General features: G+C 45.2%; 1 protein-coding gene across 1 annotated transcript in view; it reads right to left on the bottom strand.

Moving 5' to 3' along the window:
* LOC121441899 (FH1/FH2 domain-containing protein 3-like) overlaps positions 1–23,880 on the bottom strand; it is a gene marked incomplete at its 5' end in the record, with an annotated part of 239,631 nt that extends 215,751 nt beyond the window's left edge. The window contains 2 exons of the mRNA XM_041643264.1: positions 15,563–15,668; positions 23,813–23,880. Of these exons, the coding sequence (XP_041499198.1) occupies positions 15,563–15,668; positions 23,813–23,880 (174 nt within the window). The remainder of the gene's footprint in view (positions 1–15,562; positions 15,669–23,812) is intronic.
* Positions 23,881–24,226: the final 346 nt, after the last annotated feature.

Raw genomic sequence — 24,226 nt, 5'->3', positions numbered from 1 at the left:
AACCCCCTCCTTATAATTTATATCTCTACATTTATCAGTTCAATTGCTGTAAAGAACCATGCTGGTTAGAGCCATTAAGACATACATTGGACAGAAACTCTTTGGGCAACCTTGGGCATGTGGCTGGATACAAGTAAAGATAAGGAAGTCCCCACCCCCAGGATAGTCATGGCTGGACACTCTCCTCATGGGTACCAACCTCTCTCTAGCCCGGTCTTGGCTTCACCAATAAACGCAAGCCCTGTGGTATTTCTGAGAGTCCTCTTGGGTCTCAGCCCTTAGGTTCTGGAAGGCAAGATGCCTACATACTGGCTCTCTGCTACTGACCTCACCACATATGTATGGTTTCCCAAATAGAAACCACACTTACTTGGTCAACCGTTCAAGTTTCTGAATCCTCCAAAAAGATTCTGGACTAGCCACCATTTGATGACAAAGGACCAAAGGGCGGTAGTCCATCTATCTGCCTTGCCCATGGCATGGATGGGCTCTACATGTCACAAACACAGCTGGCTTTATTGGGAGCTGAGCTGTTTCTTCCTTTCAGCCTTTTATATTTTACTTAGAACCTTAGAGATCAGAGGATGCACAAAAGTCAGCCAATGGCAGCGAGTCCTGAGTTTTGAGACCTGATGGGTCAGCTGAAGCATTGCCAAGGCAAGGTAGTGAGTCTGTGACTAGGAAGTTTTAATTGGCACACACCTGTTTGAAATCAACTCAGCAACCCTTCTGAAACTGCCTCCTAGCCTCTAATCTCTAAATCCGCAGCACGGCACTCCCACGCCCTCCCTGCTGGGAGCTGCTGACAGACATTGCTAATCAGCCATGGCACTCTTTCCTGCTGATGCCGGGTGTGGCTTCAGAATCCTCACAGACTGCTCCAGAATGGCACCACAGATAAGTTTGTGTTGGCAGGAGAAGGAAACTGATTTTCCAACTCTTGGAGCTCGTCTGCCGTCAAAAACCCACTTTCCTGTAACTTCTACTTATTGCTTCTAATCCATCTTTAAAAGCAAAAATAAAATAAGATTGTCCTTTGGTCCAAAAACAACCACTTACTTAGCTAACGGCATCTAAACTCATGCCCTGACTAAATCCTGCTAGGCCCAATGCCAGTTCCAAGGACGGGGTTACCTGGGGAGTAAAGGAGCAGATATATCACCGTAAAAAAGTCAGGGGCCCTAGAAGTGACAGAAGTGTCTCTGCAGCTGAGACGCACCAGAGCCTCTGTGAACTGTTTGCAGAAGAGGGTGAGGGTGGCCTTGGTGGAGTCTCATTTTAAGATGATAGGGAGATGGTGTGGGAAGTCTTTCTGTATGTGTGTTGCTTTTATTGGTTAATAAAGAAGCTGCTTTCGGCCAGTGGCTTAGCAGAGTAAAGCCAGGATAAAAGAAATATAGAGAGAGAATAGGCGGAGTTGAGGAGAAGCCATGTAGCCCTGCTGGAGAAAGACGCCGGATGCTGGACAGAACTTTACCCAGTAAGCCACAGCTACGTGGTGATACACAGATTAATGGAGATGGGTTAGTTTAGGATATAAGAGCTAGCTAGCAATACACTTAAGCTATTGACCAAACAGTGTTACAACTAACATAGTTTCTGTGTGATTATTTTGGTTCTGGGAAGCCAGGAACAAACGAGTGCAATCCCCCAACAGGGAGAGAAGAGGTAGAGAAAGAAGAAAGCGACAGATAAAACACAGATACAGAAAACAACTGAAATGAAAACCCTGCAATCCCTAAGTTAGCCCTGTAGCATACACCCAGTGTTCCAGTTTCCCACCTTCTGGTTGTACGCGTGAAGTTCTTAGTAAAAGGTTTACACTTAGTTAGAGTCACTCATGAACACTAGACAAACCAAGATGGACCTTGAGTGTGGCTCATTCATTCAATGTTTTACCAACTGCCTATCAAACATCTATGCGACCCTTAGGAAGATGCTAGCACTGGGTCTACAAAGGCTGCTGTGTATCATTCTGTTACCAAAGAACTTGTCCCATATCAGAAGCAGGAAAACAACTGTCCCTCAAATAAAGCAGACTACAGAGTAAAGCTCATGGCCATGCATCTCACCTAGCAAAATCAGGACACACAAAAAGCAAGCTATACACCATCCTATACTACTGATCCAGCAAATGTATCAGCAAGGACTTTTAATCATTTGGCACTTTCTGCTAAGGAACAAAAATAAATCAACTTGAACTTGAACTCTGAGAAATGAGACCTGTAAATTCTGGGCCAACTTTACAGCTTAGGGAATTATGGGTCTCTATGGTTCTTAATGCCAGTCAGCATGTTCCTTGAGAATAGTAATAACATCCATTTTTGTCCTCATACAGTCAACTTTCACTGAGCCCTGAAAATGTGTCTCCCAGACAAGGATGGAAGCAAATACAGAGTCAAGTCAGGTGCACGGAATGGAATTAGCCTAGGGACAGTGGTCCAGCACATGCTCACTGAGTATTTGCCAGCAAGTGTCAACATCAGGTTATATGCAGAACACCAAAATACTGAGGGTCCAAGATGGTCTTCTGGGGATATCTGTAAACCTGGGCCCCACTTGAAGGATGAGCAGAATAAGGTTGCTGATGTAACCCATAAAGAGGATGAACAAAGCACTCACAAGAGAACAGAACCCGACATTCACCCATGATGGCCTAGACAGACACACAGGGTATCACTCTGGTGGGCTCTTCCTGCATGGAGGAAAAGAGCAATTGAAGATAGGAGTGGGGGACTGAGCAGAGCAGAGCAATGATGCAGGAAATTAGTATATGACACAGGGTGCAAGAGGTACCAAAGATGGATAGGACTGAAAACAGAGATCCATCAGGGAGTGGCAGGAGGTGGGAGAATGGGTTAGGAAGGAACAAATGGGAGTCTGAAATCAAGATAAGAATGAAAATACAGGGTGATCTGAAAGGGCAGGAAGGGCAGACAAGCCTAGATTTGGTGGCTCATTGTTACAGATTAGCAGGAGAGTAGGTTTAGGAAGCCCCTCAGTTGGCTACGGGATCACTGTTACGGGGGAGTGGGAGAGTAGGTGTAACAGGCCCTTCAGATGTCTACCTTGAATGTGATGAATGATGGCACTCTTTGTGGAGATGGCACAGAGAGGTGTTGGCAGAGGGCCAACTGGCTATGGCAATACCTGGTTCAGGTTTGGATGTGGTGTTCTGGAATTAGAGACCCAGTAGATGGACAATAGCCTGAGCTATAGGACAACTATGGTGGGGAAAGACTCCATGTCAAGAACAGAGTGGTGTTGGGAAGCAGGCCTGTCTACTAAGAGCCCTGCAAACTCCAAGATGAAGGACTCAATGAACACACCAACTGCCTTCCCAGCAAATGTCAGCCAAAAAAATAGATGAAGTCTTCCCTCAGACATGCTGCTCAATCATAAGCCTGGGTTTGTGATCCAAAGCTGAATAAAAGAAGATCGCAGGCAAGATCAAGTAATAAACAGTCATATGGGCAAGGGCAATGCTTTGAGAGACACCTAGCCATCAGCTGCTGCAGAAAGCCCACTGACTGAGGAAAAGACCAGGTACTGACACACGACTTAGGTTTGTGGAAAAAAAAATCTCCTGGTGGATATGCTATAATGAGATTTGTCTAGAGATAATTTCATGCTTTGTATAAGAAGAAGCCAAATATCTATTTTTTTCTCTTTCTTCTCATTCACAGTAGATAAATGGATGAACACGGAGCCTTCTAGTGGCCGTTCTTCAAGTAAAACACTTAGGGACTTGATAATATGGGGCAGTAAAGAATTTTATTTTATTTTTATGTGTTTATTCTTGTCCGAAAGCCAGATTGAATTTCTGGAGAGATGGTTCTACACAGAATGCATTGGGAATGTTATGAATAGCCTACCTGGGAGGATGAGGTGTAGCTCAAGGTTGGAGCACTGGTTGGGCATGTACCAGGCCTAGGTTTGACCCCCAGCACACACTCAAACAGGCATGTGGTGGACACAGAAAAGAGTTGACAAATTAACCGTAACTACATGTTTTAATTACTTCTCTGTTGCGTTGATAAAACACATGCCTAGGGCCTGGCGGTGGTGGCGCACGCCTTTAATCCCAGCACTCGGGAGACAGAGGCAGGCGGATCTCTGGGAGTTCAAGGCCAGTCTGGTCTACAAGAGCTAGTTCCGGGACGGGCACCAAAGCTACAGAGAAACCCTGTCTCGAAAAACAAAACAAAAAGAAAAAAAAAAAAACAAAACCACATGCGGCAGAGACAGGTGGATCTCTGGGAGTTCGAGGCCAGTCTGGTTTACAAGAGCTAGTTCCAGGACAGGCTCCAAAGCCACAGAGAAACCCTGTCTCGAAAAAACAAAAACAAAAACAAAAAAAAAAACAAAACAAAAAAAAAGCACATGCCTAGAAGCAGCTAAGAAAGAGATAGTTTATTTTGGTTATGACTCTAGAGGGATGGGTTCATCATGGTGGGCCAGAGAGGTAGTGGCGAGTGGAAGGAATGACTTCAGGAAGCTGAGAAGTCACACCTCAACTGCAAGCGTGAATCAGGGAGAACGACTGGAAGGAAGGACAGGCCACTTCATCTCAAAGCCTGCCCCCACAGTGGCTTCCATCTTCCTGCAAGGCTGCACCACCTAAACCTCCCCAAACAGTGCTGCCAGCTGATAATCAAGGGGTCACATACCACATGTATTCTCATTCAAGCCTGCACACAGCAGCACTGAGCTAAGCATATAACTTTACCATTTCTGCAGTTTAAAAGAGTCAGCCGGTTCACACGAGTCTGCCTACTGAGGATGCAAGTTGGAGGTAATGCTTCCAGTCCACCCAGCTGTGATTTCTCTAGACTCTTAGATGTTAGGCATCTGTTACCATTTAATGCTCGCTACTTCTAATGATAGTTTTTTTTATTTATAAATTTAAATTTTACACATAGGCATTCTGTAATCATAGGATAAAAGGAAGGTACTTGGGAGGGGAAAGCAGCACTATCAGCAAAGCTGGCAACAAGAACCTAGAGTCCGCAATGGATGGGCGCTGCCGCACTCACCCGTGACCACCAAGGGACGGATGAGGTGGGGCTGCCCTCCGCAGAGTACCCCAGCATGTTCTCTGACCTCACAGCAGAAGGAGCATAAAAAGCATTTTGTCACATCAAAGATAAGGACCTGTCTCTGTCCTTTCTTGCCCCCTCTGGTGGGAGCTCATTCACCCACTCGAGGCCAAGCAGCCCTGCACACAGGTCTATGGGATGGTTACAGCTCAGACCACAGGCTGTGCTGACTCGAATCTCTCAGAATTTTCCCCCAAAAAAAACCAAAAGCAAGCAAACAAACAAAGCCCAGCAGCCTCCAAACCACCTCCTCTTCAGTTCACCCAGATGTCCCAGGACAAGCGCAGGTGGGAAGAACTCTGAAGCCTGTCGCCTGGAGGAGTACAGCTACCTCCAGCAAGCCCACCCAGACACATCAGGCAATGCCACTGGCTTCAGAGAACACAGGGCAGCACTTGGCTTCTCCTTCTGGAAACAGACTCCTACAGAAATTGAAGGAGCAGAGTTGGCTGGGGGCACAGTGCTGTTAAGTCTGAAGAAGCCAGGAGAAAGATGGAACTGTTCCAACTTGAGTCCATATTTTGCCCCTGTTCCTCAAGGAGAAAGGAGAGGCCACAGAGCAAACACTCTGAAGACAGAAAGCATCTGTCACTATGGACACCAAGTAGCCACCAGAGGGACTTCACATCTCTCTGTCCCCAGAAAGGGCAGACTGACTCTCTTGCTGTGACCAAACTTCTCAGCAGGTCGCTGATTACACCAGGAGGCCACATCCCCAACAGGTGCTAAACTGGACACCTGTGCCAATACGTTGATTTTTATACAAAATCTGCTGGAAGTCATTTAGGTATTTTCCAAGGCAAAAGTGCCAGGGATGGAGCTGTCAGACACAGGGCATACACCGCTCCATATTGTTTTAGACTGAATAGTTTATTTAAGCCTAATGGTCTCATCAGTCTTTGTCATCTGGGTGATTTGGGTATATTTTTTTTTTAACCAATGGATTTTAAAGTCATTAAAAATAGTTTTGAAGTTTTGGTTGTCATATACAGAATATGCTGGTTGATTTGTAAGGAATTTACATAATTACCTAAAGGTTTAAACTTTTGTCCTAAGATTATATACTGTAAGCATATAATCTTAATCAGGAGAGAAAAGAACATCACTCCTATGTGCTGAGTTTTGCTGTGAGATAGGACATTTGCTGGCCTCAAAGACAACACTTACCACTCAAGTCTAGCTTGGTGAACCATTAAGGGCATCGGTGTATTGCTTCATTGCAGAGCAAGGTTCCTTCCTTGCAAGCAAAGAGGTTACTTACAAGAGCAAGGCTGACCCTCCCCCCCCCCCCAGCAACCACATTATCTCAAAAGCCTCACACCAGCATGGGACACCAGCATGGGTGGCACCTGGAGTGCCAACCAGAACCAGGAAGTAAAGAGTTTATTTCATCTTGAGGCTTATAGATCATCAAGTTAGTGCAGGATCACAAGGCAGCAACCTCAAGGCAGGAACCATGGAGAAACTCTGCTTGCTGGTTTGTTCAGTCTGCTTTCTTATTCCACTCAGGGCCATGAGCCACATCAATCATTGATTAAGAAAATGCCCTCCATACTTGAAATCTAATGGAGGCATTTTCTCAATTGAGGTTTCTCTTCCTAAATAACTCTAGCTGCTGTCAAGTTGATAAAAAAAAAAATACTAGCCAGGATAGCCACATATATGTAACCCTTTCTTCAGGTAACCTTCCAAACTCTACATATTTTATCACCTCCAAAAACACTGAGACCACGTGCAGCTGGAACAGAATTACACACAACTGGAAGGAAGATACAGGAAGGAGTGAATGGAGTCTCCACACCCTCCTATGATGGAACATAAACAGGCCCCATCTTGAGGTCACTTGCAGGTAGCCATGGCTACCTGATTAAGATTATATGCTTACAGTATAATATCCCACAGCAGTGCATAAAAATTAGATGGACAACTTATGATTGGAAAGTCCCAAGAAACAGAGATCCACGGGGACAAAAGTTTAACCTTTAGGTAACGATGTAAATTCCTTACAAACTAATCAGCATATTCAACACATGACAACTAAAATTTCAAAACTTGGTGTAGGAGGTTCTTCTGTCTATGTGTTTCTTTCATTGGTTGAATAAAGAAACTGCCTTGTCCTTTTGATACGGCAGCACTTAGGTAGGCGGAGGAGACAGAACTGAATGCTGGGAAGAAGGGCAGACAGAGAGCCATCATGGAGTTGCCAGGTCAGACATGCTGAATCTTTCCCAATAATCCACGACAGATTATTAGAAATGGGTTGAATCAAGATGTGGGAGTTAGTGAATAAGAGGCTAGAACTAATGGGCTAGGCAGTGTTTAAATGAATACAGTTTCTATGTGATTATTTCGGGGGTTAAGTTAGCCGGGCAGCCAGAACAAAGGGCCCCGCTCCCTACTACAGATTGGTGCCACAACGTGGTCAACTAACTCCATGTAAAACCTGAGAGGGCTTGAAAAGAAATTCTAGACACACATAAAAAACAGTTTAACACAACTTTTTGCTGTTTGCTGGCAGGGTGCCACAGAGAGAATTTCTTCACTCAGCAGCTGCAACAGTAAAATAGCCATGCAGTTTTAAAATGCCGGCTTTCTGGGCTATGCTCTTAGCATGACCTCTGTGCGGGAGACAGAGCATTTAGATGGGGTTTGTGAGTAAAGTGCAATGGTGTGCCTGGAAGGGGGGTATTGCGCACTCGCGGTTCAGGGGTATTGCACGTCCGCGGTTCAGAGGCACAAGCGGCTCCGCTATGTTGGTCTGGGTGAGGTAAGCAGGTAGTACCTGTATTTGACCTGGGATTGTCACAGCTTAGATTCTTAAGAGTTTAGCATTTTTAAATGACTTTAAAATCCATTGGTTAAAAAAAAAATTACAGCCAAATCACCTGGATGACAAAGACTGATGAGACCATTAGGCTCAAATAAACTATTCAGTCTAAAACAATATGGAACGGTGTATGCCCTGTGTCTGACAGCTCCATCCCTGGCACTTTTGCCTTGGAAAATACCTAAATGACTTCCAGCAGATTTTGTATAAAGTCAATGTATTGGCACAGGTGTCCATAACCAATATTACAGCCTGGAAGGTTGAAGCAACAAAATCTCATCTCTTCAGAGTCATTGCAGGCAGGAAGCTCAAGCTCTCATCTGGGTTCAGCTCACCTGGTATCTTCTGTGCCCTCTTCTCCTGGGCTTGTAGAAGATGCCCTTCTTTTCATACAGGTCTGTGGCCTCCGTTCCTCTTATCATAAGAATCATAGCCATATTGGGTTAATGTCTAATAATCTCATTTGCACTCAGCTACCTCTTTTAAGTCCCAGTTTCTAAGTATAGTCCCACCCTGGGGTGTGAGGTTACAATCTCAGCATATCTCAGTGGATGCATTTAGTCCCACCCTGAGGTGTGAGGTTACAATCTCAGCATATCTCAGTGGATGCATTCAGCCCAAAACATGATCTCTACAGTGACATCACTGATTAGCACTGACAGTAAAGGTTAGAGCTGCCACTGGGTCCTTCAGATGAGCTTACTACATGCCCTTTAGTTGGCATAAGACCAGGTACTATCCTTTTCACATGAGAGAGCTAAAGTTTAATGAAACAATTGTGCTACGTCTAAGAGATGTCACAATGCCATGACAACTGTCTTTGTGTCTCAGGGCCACTTTTTAAAACCACACCCTTCCAGGAACATGGTTGGCAATAAATGTAATAGCACATCCATTTTTATCAAAGTCACACATGAAGCAAGCAAGAGTGTAATAGAGCCCCTGCTTGCCTTTATATAATTGCTGTAGTTCAAAATATTCAGTTTCCACAGCTTATTCAGTAAAAAAAAAAGCCATAACAGTTACTTACATTTTTAAGAAAAACACATACATCATTCCATATTTTTGTGTCTGTCTTTTATTCTTATAGGCAGCTTTTAAATTTTTAATTTATTATTATTTAATTTATTATTTACTTACTCTTAATTTATTATTGTATGTGATAGGGTATTTTTGCCTGCATCTGTGCCTTTGTATCACATATGCTCGGTGCCTATGAAGGCTAGAAGAGGGTATTAGCTTCCGTGGAACTAGAGTTACAGACAGTTGTGAGCCATCAAGTGGGTGCTGGGTACCGAATCCCTGTCCTCTGGAAGAGTAGTAATGTCTGAACCATCTCTCCAGCCCTGTAGTTATCTTCTTAGATGTGGCTGTCTTGGGACAGCTTTATGTCACAGGCACACTTCTGACACTCTCATCTTAGATAAGACTTGATCAACAAGAAAAAATTGTGCGGGGTGAAGGGCAAAAGATTTAGAATTGAGATGAAAGCTTGTTAGCCAACTCAGGCTCATCCAATATAGTCAGTTTCCAACCAGAGCCTCCTGTCAGTACACTCCGGTCCCTCAGTGGTCCTCTGTCCTCTCTTCCTATTTCCCAAGCTGCGCTGTTCCGACTGTAAGCTACTGTTCTTTTTGTGTGACAGCCTTCTGCTCTAATGGATTCATGGCAGGCCTTGATGGGGAAGAGGCACACCAGAGTGCCGAGAAGGGGAAAAAAAACTGCACCCTGCACTTGAGAATCAAGTGCAAGAAGCAGAAATGACATCATAACTCCTGTAATAGAGCTGGGCTCGTCTACTTTAGACTGGAATTCTCACTTCACAGACTATGATGTCATTAGTTAGCGGTCTCAAATGTAAACACATGCGGGGGCAAAGAGGCAGCAAAATGAAGTGGACTAGCTCCAGGAGTGGCAGATCGTACAGAAGCCAGAGCAGAGAAGGTAGAGTCCCATGCCTGGGTTACAGGGAACAGCCACTTCCTTCTCTAACTGGCCATGCAGCAATGACGGCCCAACACCAGCTTTAACTTAGTGTTTCATACCAAAGCTAATTTATCAATGTCCACATTTTTTTTTAATTTGAAGATACTAGGCTAAATAGAAATGAGCTGCAGGCTCGACTTGCCTCCACAAATGCTCAGTTTGTCTCCCTCCACACCACACCCACTCAGCAAGAAGAGTGACATCAATCAAGCAAGGAAGAAATCCATCTTGGACACCAGCCTCAGTTCACATGGGGCAGGTGGCACCACAGGACACAGTGTGTAGTAATATCATCCATACCAGGATGAGGATGCAGTCACCATGATGTCCCTGAAGTCTAGACCAGGAGCTCTGTGAGTGTGAGGTCAACCTGCTGTCCATAGTAAGTTCCAGACCCACCAGAGCTGCACAGCGAGACCCCGCCTTGGGGAAAAAATCCTCTGCATGAAACCTGCCAGTCAGCACGGCTTCTCTTGGGGAGCTGCCAGCTTATACAGCCAGCCTGTGGCTTCCACACATCTTCCTCTTTTTCTTGTGAAGTCTATCATGTATGTGCAATCTCTAAACACGGACTACAGTATCTAAAATGTGCTGGGCATCTGCTTTAGGGCAGGGTTCAATCTCGGCTTCATCCTCTCCGCCATGGGGCCTGGTGTGGCACGTGGCCCACGGCAAAGACTGGGTAATGTCTGTGGAAAGTTGAAGTTCCCAGGAATCTACCACTCTAGGTTCTCCTTCCATAAGCATAATTGTGAGGTATAAAATTCCATGGTACATTTATATTAAATACTGGCTATCCTGAAAAACTGTAGATCATTAGCTATAACCATCCAAGAATAACAACTCAGATAAATATTATTTCTCCGTGTTGCGCAGCTAAGACCCTCTTCTCGGCAGCCTGCTCGCATCTGTGGAGAGCGCTTGGCTGCCTGAATCCCAAACCTGTCTTTACCTCCAAGTCAATAGGCACTCAATGGCACAGAACCAATGTCTGGGCCTCCATGTAAAAACAACTCAGGCATGCGGCTAGAGAGATGCCTCATCGGCTAAGGGCACTTGCTGCCCTTCTGGAGGACCTGGGCTCAATTCCCAGCACCCGCATGGGGACTCACAACCATTTATCACTCCAGTTTCAGAGGCTTCAACACACTCTTCTGGCTTCTGAGGGCACCGGGGACACACGTGGCACAGACACATACAGGGAAAACATAAAAAGCTTAAAACGTATGCCCGTGTGTACACATACATGCACACACCACCACCACCACCACCACCACCACCACCACCACCACCACCACCACCGGCCAACGGGGCTGAGTAGAAATGACAACCTCAAGCTCCTTCATGGGTAACTAGAGTGCTCTAGAAGCAATCCAGACAAGTGCTGCCTTCACATCTACTCCTTCAGGCCCACAGGACTAGGGAGGCCTCATCAAGCTGAGCTCTTGAGAGACTCCTGAGGAAACTTCGCACACAATACGCTGGTCTGGAGCCACCTTACCGTCGGCAGTGTTGTTTCCTAAATGTTGTTAGGCCTGGTTTGCGAGCCTCCTAAAGTTCCCCTTTCTAAAGAGCCTGTCACCTTCAACCAGTCCTGTAACAGTGTCCCATGGCTGAAGTCACCATGAACAAGCCCTGGTCATCCATGACAGGCCTCGAAGCCCGCTGGAATAACTGTAACTGTTGATGGCTGATCTCACTGCAGCGACGGACACCCGGCAAAAGTGGCTTCGGAAAGAAAGGGTTTATTGTGGCTCACAGTTCGAGAACACAGCCCATTGTAGCAGGGTCAGTGTAACACAGCAAGTGTGTCTCTGGTACGGCAGCAGGAACGTGAGGCTCCTGGACACACTGCATCCAGTCAAGAAGCAGAAAGAAACACTGATGGGCAGCCTGCTTCCTTCTTCCGTCTAGCACCCCAGCCCCTAGGACAGTGCCATCCAGTCAGAGTGGGGTTTCTCTCCTCGGGGAAAGCTCCAGAGGCATGTTTCCTAGGTGATTCTAAACCCATTCACACTCTCAGTGAAGACTAACCATCACACCTACAGGCTTTCTTATCTTACTTCATCTGTTCCCGCCCTCAGAACCACAGTGAAGATGCTTGACCACAGCCCCCACTCCCACTGCTGTCAGACCAACCCCTGGGTGCTCTGAGTGCCCCCAGGTGGCCTGCTATGCTCTCACCAGAAAGCAATAACGGAACCATAAAACTCAAGCAGGCTTCTTTCTTTTGATCTCCATCTTCCCCTCCTCCATCTCCAGTCCAGCGTAAATAGGTTAAAACAGAGCTGGGCAAACAGAAGCAACTGGAAGGTTATTCTTGACTGTGAATGTCTGCTGACTGCTGGAAGCCGACTGCCATGTCAAAACAAGTGTTCACAAGAACTCTGTGGAAGACACAGAGGAGTGACTCAACACGTGGCTTAGAAAAGCGATAGCTTCCTTGTATAAAAACAAAAAAGTCACACCCCAAGAAATCTGTCATTTCCATGCTCCCAGAAGGTACGGTTCCTGGCATAGGTTCCAGCCAGATGCATCACAGCGTGCTACTGGGTGAATACGGGGCCCTGCTGAGGGGCAAATCTCTGGAGCCTCACTGGACACAGGGCAGGCAAAGAAGATGCCCCCTTCTGTGGAAAACAGGAAGCAGGGAAGTGACTAGAGTGTCATGGGAAACTACTCTCCTTCCAGGGAATGCATGGCAAGTCTCTGGTCTCCAATAAATGGACACCACTGGAAAGAAAAGCAGGAAGGACTGACGCTGGCAGTGGGGATGGAGTACTAGACCTCCTCATATCTCACAAGTGCGCCGACTGTAGGAACTTAACTGCTGGCATTTTCTACAAGACAGCGAAGCATCAGGTGCCTTCCAGATCTGTCTGGGCCCTGAGTGGACATTCTAACATGCTAACATGGGTCATGAGTGGGAATTCTCACATGCTAACATGGGTCATAAATGGGCATTCTCAGATGTTAATGTGGGTCGCAAGTGGGTATTCCCACATGCTAACATGGGTCATGAGTGGGAATTTTCACACATTAATGTGGGTCATGAGTGGGCATTCTCACATGTTAACACGGGTCATGAGTGGGCATTCTCATACACTAACATGGGTCATGAGTGGGAATTTTCACATGCTAACATAGGTCATGAGTGGGCATTCTCACATGCTAACATGGGTCATGAGTGGGCATTCTCACACGTTAATGTGGGTTGAGAGTGGGCATTCTCACACGTTAATGTGAGTTGAGGGCGGGTATTCTCACATGCTAACATTCAGTACATTGCCCATAGCATCTTTCTGGTCCAGATCAGAACACTGTAAAATAACAAACCACTCAGAGATTCAGGATGAACAGTCAGCATGGCAGAGCCTGCATGGAGCTCCTGATGTCAACACCATCTACCGTTGCTGGCGGGCAGAATTCGCCATCCTCCACACTGGGGTCTTGTGCGACTACTGAGCTCCACTTGCTCTCTGTACAAGGATTCTCTGGGCGACCCCAAGGCTAGCTATGGGGTGATACTCACTGCCGCTTCCTAGAGGGGCTCTTCTCAGTCGCACCAAGTTTCCTCTTTCTAACGCCCTCCACATGGCCATATCTAGCGGCCTTCAGGCCCAAAGCCAGACTTTCTATCCAGTCCTCCTCTGTTAAATCCAAGTAGTTAATCACCCACTTTCTCTGCCTCCCTTGCAGCAACAGGTGACCATGTGATCCATTTATTAGTGGGGTGTGGGTTTGATGAAATTCTTATCTGTTCTGATAAACTGGCCCAACTCTAGCTGACCATGTTCCTCGCCCAAACTTGGATGCCATGGGGATAAATGTTTACACATAAGAATCACACATATATGCTCCCAGAAGAGGGACAGATGAATAAAAACATATGGATGGCTATGTTAGTTCCACATAGCTTTCCTTATGTGTTAGGCTCTTTTTTTGTAATGATAAATGATAAATACTTGAAACAGTAGTATCCATAGAGTCCGTCTGGACTCGTTATTCATAATGAGACATTTCGGTGTATATTTCCTGTGTCATCCAACTTCTAAGTTCCTAACTTACGAGCGGGGGAAAGATAAACCAGTAGAAGTACACTTCTTCCCACCCCATTTCTCTGCTGCCATCCAGTCTAAGTATGCACAGAGACACAAGAACGAGGATGCAGGCAGGACCTGACCCTTCTGACACACAGCTGCCCCCTTTGGCTACAACGCAGCATGAGTTTGACATCTGTGTGTCTACACAACACACCATCACAATCTCCATGTAAATGATTTAATTATATGAAGGACAGAAATCACGCATCTTGACAGTCAGGCATCCTTCCTGACATCTGACTCAAATCTGTTACAAGCCCAAGGAAAGACGGAAGGTGACAGGAGCCAACCTGCCACCCACACAGACATAGTCATCAGCACACCACAGAGCAAAGAGTGAGGCTAAGGAAGGCACCCTGTCCTATTTATCAAGTAAATCCCAATGATGAACACACAAAGTGTACCCAGTGACCCAAGGGAGCTTTCCCTTGTGCCTTTGGTTGTGTGGGGTTTTTTTAGTAGCACCCGACGGAAAGGAAAGCTTGACTATCATGAACTACATGACAACATGGGGCATAGGAGCATTTTCAGGGTAGCCCAGATGCTGCCTCAGTCAGCTCTAACCACGGGCAGCTGATATTATCACACATCTCGTGTGCCTTTCCCTTCATACAAGGGAAAACTAAAAGAGGTCTGTGGCTTTTTGTTTTTAATGAATGTCAGCATACAGTTTGCAGGATCACACTTACTCACACGGAAGGGACAGGAAAACCCAGAACCATTCTGGCCTGGGTCAGTGCCTAGGCAGAGTCTCTGCTGGACAACACTCAGGGAAAGTGACTTCCTTAAAAACAAGCCCTGGGTTCTTTGAGTCTTAATTATTTTCAACTGTACTCAATTTATTTTCAATAAAATGGAGATAATATGAAATGAAACAAAAGTTTTACATTCAATGTCTCCTTGGAAGGTAAATATAATCATTTCTGCCCCACCTACTGGCACAGGTTTGGAAGAAAACAGATGTTTTAGCAGAGGGGCATAAATCACCACCATCATAAGAGACCATTAACTCTGAATAGCAACAGGAAGCTGTGCTCCAAAGCCACCCCTAGACCAGTTAGCACATGAAGTGATAAGGTAGCCAATAGAATCATTCCTTACAATGCCAGTTCCCAGGCCACCTGAGGCCTCGTCATCAGCAACAGGAAGGTGTAGCGAGGGATGTGCACTGTGACAGAGGACAGCTCATGTTTAAAGAAGAAGAAAAGTAGGAATGATTTCCTCCTAGAAACAAATCAGGTTTTAGTTCTGGGTAGCTTTGAGCTAAAATCAAGAATTCTATCTGAGCCCAAATAGTTTGAGTCCCTTCTTACCAAAGCAAGGGGTTTATTTTAAAAAGTGAATCACCCATTCTTTTTTCTTTAGCAACCTAGAAGATACTAAGTCAGCCCTGATACTAGCCACTCCTAGGAGCTGACAAACTGATGAAAAGGCCATGAGTCTTTCCTGCCATATCCCAGACTCCATGCAAAGCTCCCAGTCTGTGAGCTCCAGAGGGAGGCCCTGGCCTCTGCACAGCGGGACAGCGATGGCTGCTTAGGACTCACCTCTCAGGATGTAGTTCTGATAGTTCTGGTCCGCCTCGGCTCCCACCTTGATCAAACACGTCAGACCTTCAGCCATGACAAATTCATGCACCAAATCCTTGTCATCCTGGCAGGAAGGAAGGAAAGACATGAAAAGACCTTTTTTTTTTTTTAAATAAAAAAAGCATTCAAATAGGAATAGGTCCCTGTCCACCCTGTATCTAAGCTGCATTGTTCAAACTTTGGAGGAATCTTTGAAATAAATAACCCATGAGGAACTATTGCTCTATTCAAATGGCACATCTAACTCTTTAATTTTTTATTTAACTTTTTTCAGACAATATATTTTGGTCCATTCATGCCTCCCCCCGCCCCACCGCAGCCACTTTCCCATCTCCTCCCATCTCCTCCCTACCTCTGGATTTCTGTCTTGCTTTGCTTTCAATTTTATTTTTGTAAGGTTTTTTTTTGAGGGGGGGTGAGGAAGGAGAAATAGGGAGGGAGAGGGGTGGGGAAGAGAGAGGGAGAGAAAGAAAGCTAGCCCACAGGAGTGAGCATCTAACTCTTGCCAAAGGAATTTTACAACCAGTCTTCACACAGGCATTTGCCAAAGACCAATTACTGCCTTCTGGGCAATCTAATAAAGCCACGGCAAATGAATCGCTTGCGTGCCCAAAAGCTTTACAGTGTTCTGCTTTCATTCTTCAAGATCCCCAGGCCTCGCATGCCCACAGGACCCAGGGTGCTGGCCGCATGAAGCTTCCACGGCTTTTACTACAGGAAGCGTCCTGTGTAACCTGTCAAGAAAAACACACTCTTGTCCCAGCAGATAGCCTAGAGATGGCAGCTTCAACAAGAGGCTTGTGAATGTTCCCTGTCAACCTAAAGAAGCCTCTCCTCTCATCTCTTGCCTTGCATGGCTGGTGGCACAGGGAAGGAGGCAGAGTAGAGAAGCAGCCTGTCACCTGCAGCTGCCTGCCATCCTTCCAAAGGGCCGCCTTGGCGAGCAGAAGGCAGGACATCGAAGCGGATGACTGCTAAGTTAGTGGTGATCACAGAGAGCTAGCTGTCCACCTAGGCAAGGGACCCTTGGAAGTCCATCTGAGAGCTTCACAGGAACTTGCAAGATGAGCAAACTGCCTAGCTGTACCCCTAACTAGGGGAGAGGGAGCTGCAGTGGGCCGAGCTGGGACTGTGAGTATCAAAGCTAGCTTGCTTCCTTCCTTCCTTCCTTTCTTCCTTCCTTCCTTTCTCCTTCCTGGTAAGATGGAGGTTCTAAGAAGCACCCACCCTCACCTTCATGTTAGGAGCACCTGGGGAGCTCTGGAGGACAAGGAAAAAGGACACTGTGCAGAAGCAGTGAATCTGAATTGCTAAAATGAGACCTAGGTTCTGCTTCAATTCCCAAATGGGCAGGTGGCTCAAGAAACACTATCTCATACAACACATAGTCTGGGACTCAAGAGGGCAGGAAGACAGGGAAACAAAACACACTTGGCCAGGAACGCTGGACTATGTCTGGCCAGCCCTCAACCTGGGCGGTTGCTGTAAAACCTAATTCTGGGGAGCCCTGTGAAACAGATGTTTCCATTGCTGCTTTCTTCCACTGAGATGGGGGAGATCCCCTAAGTTACCCATTGCTTCGTCTCCAATGCACGAAGGATACAGCTGGACCATCCATCCTTCATTATAACAATGGAGCAGAAACTTCACAAACAAACCCCAGCAATGGGAATACAAAAAAACAACGCCGTGGTACAGGACGGCGGCAGTAGTGGCAACTGCAGTTTATCAGCAAGAGAGATAATAGGTGAGCTGGCAGGATTCTCCCGTCTCAACATGCAATCAGCCCCTTTCTTTATTATATGACATTTTTTCAATTATATGGATGGGAGTCTTGAGCTAAATGTGGGTAGACACAGTGCAGGTCCCTGGGAAGTGATGCGGTGAAAGGCAGGGTCAGCGCCAGCTAGGGGGCAGGGGGAGCAAGGCTGAACGTAATGAAAGACAGCTGTGTGAATGTAGACTTTGAGATAATCATGGCTAGGGAAGAAAGAGAAAATGGGACAGTATCATGAGTCTTTGGAAAACTACTTTACACTGGTAGGTATAAAGGATATATATATATATATATATATATATATATATATATATATATATATGCCTTCTCCTCTCTCCCTCCTCCGTCCGCTTTTCCAGCAGCTTATGTGAAAACTGGACATGCAGATGAGCTCATGTCTAGTCAGGAGGGTTTTCCAAGCATGTAACAAATGTTTATTGCTTTAACTAAAACTAGATTCACACATGACTTCATGGTGAAAAAGTGCGAACAAGCTCTCAAGAAACCACTCAAGCTAATCACTAATATTAATATACCAGAGAACTGAGCGTCTGGCAAAGGCACTCGGAAAAAAAAAAGCACCGGACAGGCGAGACGGCGTTTGTGAGAATAACTCAGACCCTTGGCGAAAATGCATGGACCCGTGCAGATAGAGCACCGAGGAAGGGGGTGCTCGTGGGTAATAAATGCAGAGAAAGTCTTCCAAGTTGGCAGTGTCCTCGATTTTAAATACATATCCCAAAATACATAGGCATTAATGCGCGGTTCTTAAAGACACTGGCTTCAGGCTATTATGAAATTAAAATATCTTCACTAGCTGATAAGCGAGTACTTCCACATCCAGAATTTTCTATAGAAGCTATTCACTGACTTGTGATTTTTCTTAATTAAATTTTTTTACATTTCCTTTGTGTGTGTGTGTGTGTGTGTGTGTGTGTGTGTGTGCAAATAGAAGCACATGTTTGGGGGCACATGACACAACATGCAGGCGGAGGTCAGTGGGCAGCGTGTGACTCTCCCTGCTGTCGCCTGAGTATTTGGGATCAAATTCAGAGTTTCAAGATTGGCAGCAGGTGCCCTTAAGCGCCCCCACCTCCACCCCCAGGGATCTTATCAGCCCTGGAATTTGGTTTGTCTTGGGTGTTATTGTTGTTATTGCTAACGCTTATTAGTCAAAGAATAATTAATTCAATACAAATAATCAATGTCTCTATTTTTTAAGCTCTTAAAGTCCGAGTTTCTAAAAGAAACTCCACGTTTAGAAAACTCAAGAGATGATGAAGATGTGGACCCAAAATTACACAAGGCATCTACCTAAGCCTTACCCAGCATGCTGCCTGTCAGATCCAGTTACCCAGACTCAAAACTCATGCTTGCCAGCACCATCCTTGTCTACACAGCACCGAACTATTTGTTCAAAACAATTTCATGAATCAACAGGAAAACCTCAAGGGATGCACGCCAAGAAATAAATTGGTTCAAAGACTATAGAGCAAGTCTAAAAAAGTGTATTTTGTTTTCTTTCTAACTTTTTAATTTAGGAGAATCCCGCTGTATGTAAACTAGTCTCGCATACACAGGTATGAATGAACTCACAGGAACCTTGCTTTATCCATCATTCTCTCTTTTCTCGTGCTACATAACCTGAAGCAATTCTCAGACTGAATATCAGCTAATACACTATTCCTGTGTAGCTTCCAACTCTAGAAACTTTAAGAATAGGTATTCATAAGAAACAATTTTTCTTTTTTTTTTTTTCTTTTCTTTTTTAAGACAAGATTTTGCTGTAGCTTTGGAACCTGTCCTGGAACTAGCTCTTGTTGACCAGGCTGGCCTCGAACTCACAGAAATCCACCTGCCTCTGCCTCCCGAGTGCTGGGATTAAAGGTGTGTGCCACCACCACCCAGCATGAAGAAATATTTTAATATTAAAAAGACTATCAGACAACTAGTCAGTGTCCAAATTTCCAACTTTTTCATCACTATTTATACAAGACGTCTTGGTTAGGTATTGTCAGTTTGACACAACTTAGTGCTGCCTGGAAAGAGGGAACCTCATTCAAGGAATTACCCAGATCAAACTGACCTGTGGTCATGTCTGCAATAGATGGCCTTGATTGGCAATTGATATGGGAAGGCCCAGTCCACTGTGGGCAGCACCATCCCTAGGTAGCTACGTCCCAGTTATATAAGAAAGCTAGACGAACATGAACCAGAGATCAAGCCAGCAAACGGCATTCCTCCATAGTTCCCACCTAGGTTCCTGCCTTAAGTTCCAGCCCTGACTTCCTTCAGTGACCGACTGTGACCTGGAGGTGTAAGCTGAACAAACCCTTTCCCTGCATAAATTACTTCTGGTCAGAGTGTTTTATGACAACCACAGAGCTCAAACCAGGACAAGATCCAAGTAAGAGCCACAGATGGTAATTCATTTATATGAATCTAAAACTCAGAAACCTCTATTAACTAATCAATAAAAGATAATGTTCCTACCCTCATTAACTTACATGCTGAAGAAAGTCAGTCACCTTTTAGAGTAGCCCACAGTCTGGATTTGGCAGATCATTTACCTAAATTGATGTTCAATGTGTGCCTATGTCTTCAATTATTCATTGTTGGATTCATGTCTGAATCCAGGGTTGATTTGTTGGCTTGGCCACATCATACTTTATATTTCTATCAGGAAATACCTAATTAATTCAGATGATACCTTGTTTCTGTCATGTTAGCAACTTTTATTGTGTTATTAATTCATTAACGGATTCATTGGGGGGCACAAAACAGTGGCATTCTGTTGTTCCTTATTACCTAGAACCTTTCTACAAAGATTCCCTTTTTAAAAGGAGACTTCTTTTGACCTTAAAGTTTAGTATGAAAAGGCAAGAAGAATTTGAGGTTCTAAAAATTTGCCCTTTTCCGAGTAGCCAGTCCACCAGCATTCACTACCTATTGGTGTTCTATCTATTAGTGTCCTTGTGAATGTGTCCATCAGTTCAAATTTCCTCAGTGTGTCTGGATCCATTTCAGTTACCATTCTTGTTGATGTGTATTGTTCTGACTCTAAAACACCACTGAGCAACCTTCAACTTGCTCCTGAGAGCTCTGGGGAAGAACCTTAGCATTATCTGATAGGTCCCTGCTATCCTTCATGTGATAAGAGGATACAGGTTTATTATAACATGACAGAGGAACCATGCCCCAAACAGCAAACTCAGGCTATGAGAGAAAAGAGGACATGTCTTCAGAAATGTTCCCCAGGAAAGGGATTCTATTCCTGGAAGAAGCGAGAGCAGGATCCCATTCTAGAAAAAGAACAAGTTTTAAAGAAGGTAAGAACGTGTGTGTGAGTTGGATTTTTTTGCCCCACCTTTTTACCTAGTCCCTATTAACAAGAGAAACTCACTCTGGCTAAAATTATCTTCTACAAAGAAAATCTTTTAAAGAATAAAACAGGAACTGAAGGGAAGTGAAATCTATACATAAGTCTAAAATTATAAGGGGAAAATAGTGAACCTAAACAGATACACTCCATACAAACCCACAGCCTTACTCTGTCCACTGCAGTCTCTCTGGGATCTGGAACCTGACCTAGTCCTCACTATGCTTTGATTATCTCAGAATAGGGGTGAAAGGAAGGCTTGGTACAGAGTGATAAGATGAAACCGGTGATGAGGGACTTGCGTGTCCACAAGGGAACATGCCCCCAGAAGCAGGTTTTACAGTACCCAAACTGGAATTAAATCTTGTGCAACCACTGTGGAAGTCAGTGTTTCGGTTTCTCAGGAAATTCGGGATCAACTTACCCCTGGACCCAGCAATACCACTCCTGGGAATATACCCAAGAGATGCTCTATCATATGACAAAAGCATTTGTTCAACTACGTTCATAGCAGTATTATTTGTAATAGCCAGAACCTGGAAACAACCTAGATGCCCCTCAATGGAAGAATGGATGAAGAAAGTATGGAATATATACACGCTAGAGTACTACGCTGCGGTAAAAAACAATGACTTCTCGAATTTTGCATGCAAATGGATGGAAATAGAAAACACTATCCTGAGTGAGGTGTCCCAGACCCAAAAAGATGAACATGGGATGTACTCGCTCATAATTGGTTTCTAGCCATAAATAAGGGCCACAGAGTCTACAATAGGTGAACCTAAAGAAGCTAAGTAAGAAGGTGAACCCAAGGAAAAACATATAGTTATCCTCTTGGCTAAGGGAAGTAGACCAAATTGCCGGGCAGAAAATTAGGATCTTGGGGGTGGGGTGGGATGGGGGTAAGGGGAGATGGGGAGAGAAAAGGTAGAAGGGAAGGAGGGGGGACTTGGGGAATCAGGAGAATTGGGATAAAGGAAAGGTGGATAGGGGAGCACGGAACCACAATTCTTAGTTAAGGGAGCCACTTTAGGGTGGGCAAGAGATTTGACCCTAGAGGGACTCCCAAGTGCCCAAGATGAGGTTCCCAGTTAGTTCCTTGGGCAGCTGAGGATTGGGAACCTGAAATGACCCTATCCTAGAGCAATTCTGACGAATATCTTGCATATCATCATAGAACCTTCATCTGGTGATGGATAGAGACAGAGACCCACACATGAGCACTGGACTGAACTCCCAAGGTCCCAATGAGGAGCAGAAGGAGGGAGAACATGAGCAAAGAAGTCGGGACCACGAGGCGTGCACCCACCCACTGAGACAGTGGAGCTGATCTACTGGGAGCTCACCAAGGCCAGCTGGACTGTGACCGAAAAAACATGGGATAAAACCGGACTCTCTGAACATGGCAAACAATGAGGGCTGATGAGAACCCAAGGACAATGGCACGGGGTTTTGATCCTACTTAATGTGCTGGCTTTGTGGAAGCCTAGCCAGTTTGGATGTTCACCTTCCTAGATATGGACGGAGCGGGGAGGACCTAGGACTTACCACAGGGCAGGGAACCCGGACTGCTCTGTGGACTGGAGAGGGAGGGGGAGAGGAGTGGGGGGAGGGGGAGAAGGGTGGGAGGAGGGGGAGAAGGGTGGGAGGAGGGGGAGGGAAATGGGAGGCTGGGAGGATGTGGAAACTTGTTTTTTGTTTTTGTTTTTTTTTCTTCTTTTCTTAATAAAAAAAAAATTATGCAACACACACACACACAAAAAAAAAAGAGAACCGTCTACCCAAAGAAGAATGAACCTCAAGCTCACTGTATAAAATACAACCCTAGCCAGATCTACAGTCACTCCTACACCAGTTCATTTTCCATGAATGAACCAAAGTAGGACATATGCAATGTGACAATATAAATGTGAAGGTAATACTAAAGACTGCCATACACTGTGGGTACCTATCACTAGAGAGGAAACATGAATGCACACCAGGAACACGAAAGGCAACTACTGGTGGAGAGGCAGCCTGGGTGTGAAAGCAGATACTGATTTGGGGGGAACAGAACACAGTTCTTTAATTATACTCAAATGGGTTTTCTTTTTAAAAACTGGAATATAGAAAAAAAAACATTTGATTAAGCTGTCTTTACTTTTTATACTTGAAATATTTGACATAAATATTCTTCTCTGGAATTCTGATCCAATTTCCTTGTGTGTGATGTGTATATGTATTTCCATGTGTGTGGACACATGTGCAGGTGCATGTGGAGACCAGAGGTTGACAGCCACGGTCTTCCCCAATGTCTCTCCATCCTCTATATTAGGCAAGGTCTCTCACATGAATCCAGAGCTCACCAGTTCAGCTGGAGAGGTTATTTAGATTCTTCTAGAATCCTGTTTCTGCCTGCCATCGTGCCCACCTAGCCTTTACCTGGTGTTGGAGATCCAAAGTGACCCCAGTTCTTGCCTAACAAGTGCTTTCCCTATTATGGTTTAAGTAAAATGCTGTAGGTCCCCAAGTGGCAGTAGTGGGCAGCGGGCCATGAAACCATGCCACAGGTCCCTGAGCAGTGGCAAACAGTGGGCAGCGGGTCCCAAGACCACAGTGGGCCATGTAGGCAGCTGGGTCCCAGGCAGGGAGCCCCCGAGTGCCCCACATGCCATGACCAAGATGGGCAGGCACACCATGCAGAGGAAGTGGGTATTTATTTAGTGGGGTATGGAGGGGTTAAGGAAAAGGGGAGAAAGGGAGATGGGGGAATAGGAGGGGGAGGGGGAGAAGTGGGTATAAGGAAGCTAGATAGAGCTGCCTCTTTGGGAAAGAGAGGGAAAAGGGAAGGGGCTCAGGCTGCCTGCCTTGGTGTTAGAGACTGGGGCAGGGCAAGGCCTGTCTCTTAAAGGGACAAGACAGATCATTACATTCCGTACCCTACCATCTTGTGATGTCATCTAAACAGACTTTCCTATTTGTAACAAACACAGGTGCAAGCTTGTATGTATCTAGCTCCCAAACAAAGCAAAAGCAGGACTGTAGTATTTTGGCTTTTGATTTCCCTTTTTACCTGAAATATCTGCTTCAGCGAGAAAAGGGCCCTTCTTAGATCTCGGCCACTGGAGTTGTACAGTTTTTCTGAAACAAAGAATAGGACAATTAATTTAGTTGACTCAATGAATGGCATAAACATAAGAACTTATGAAGGATGACATCTTCTACCAGAAAAACGACTACAATGCCACCACTCAGGTCACCTCAGCAGTGTGAAAAATGACTCCTATACATCATGCCTGGTCTGTTACGGGTGCCAGGGAGAGGCTCTCTCACCCCATCTTCCTCCTCAGTACAAGTATGTTCCTAGGGTTCAACAGACTGTTTTCTGGCTTATAGATATTTCAACTCAGTGACCAACCACATTGGGAAAACCAACACAGCCTATACAATAGGTTTCAAGTAAATAGTTTATTTAAAAATTTAAAAT

The sequence above is a fragment of the Microtus oregoni genome, unplaced genomic scaffold (genome assembly GCF_018167655.1).
Source record: "Microtus oregoni isolate MIOR12 unplaced genomic scaffold, Mior012 000083F_ref0000379, whole genome shotgun sequence".
In the NCBI taxonomy this organism is placed as follows: domain Eukaryota; kingdom Metazoa; phylum Chordata; class Mammalia; order Rodentia; family Cricetidae; genus Microtus; species Microtus oregoni.
This window is presented reverse-complemented; position numbering and strand designations above follow the sequence as displayed.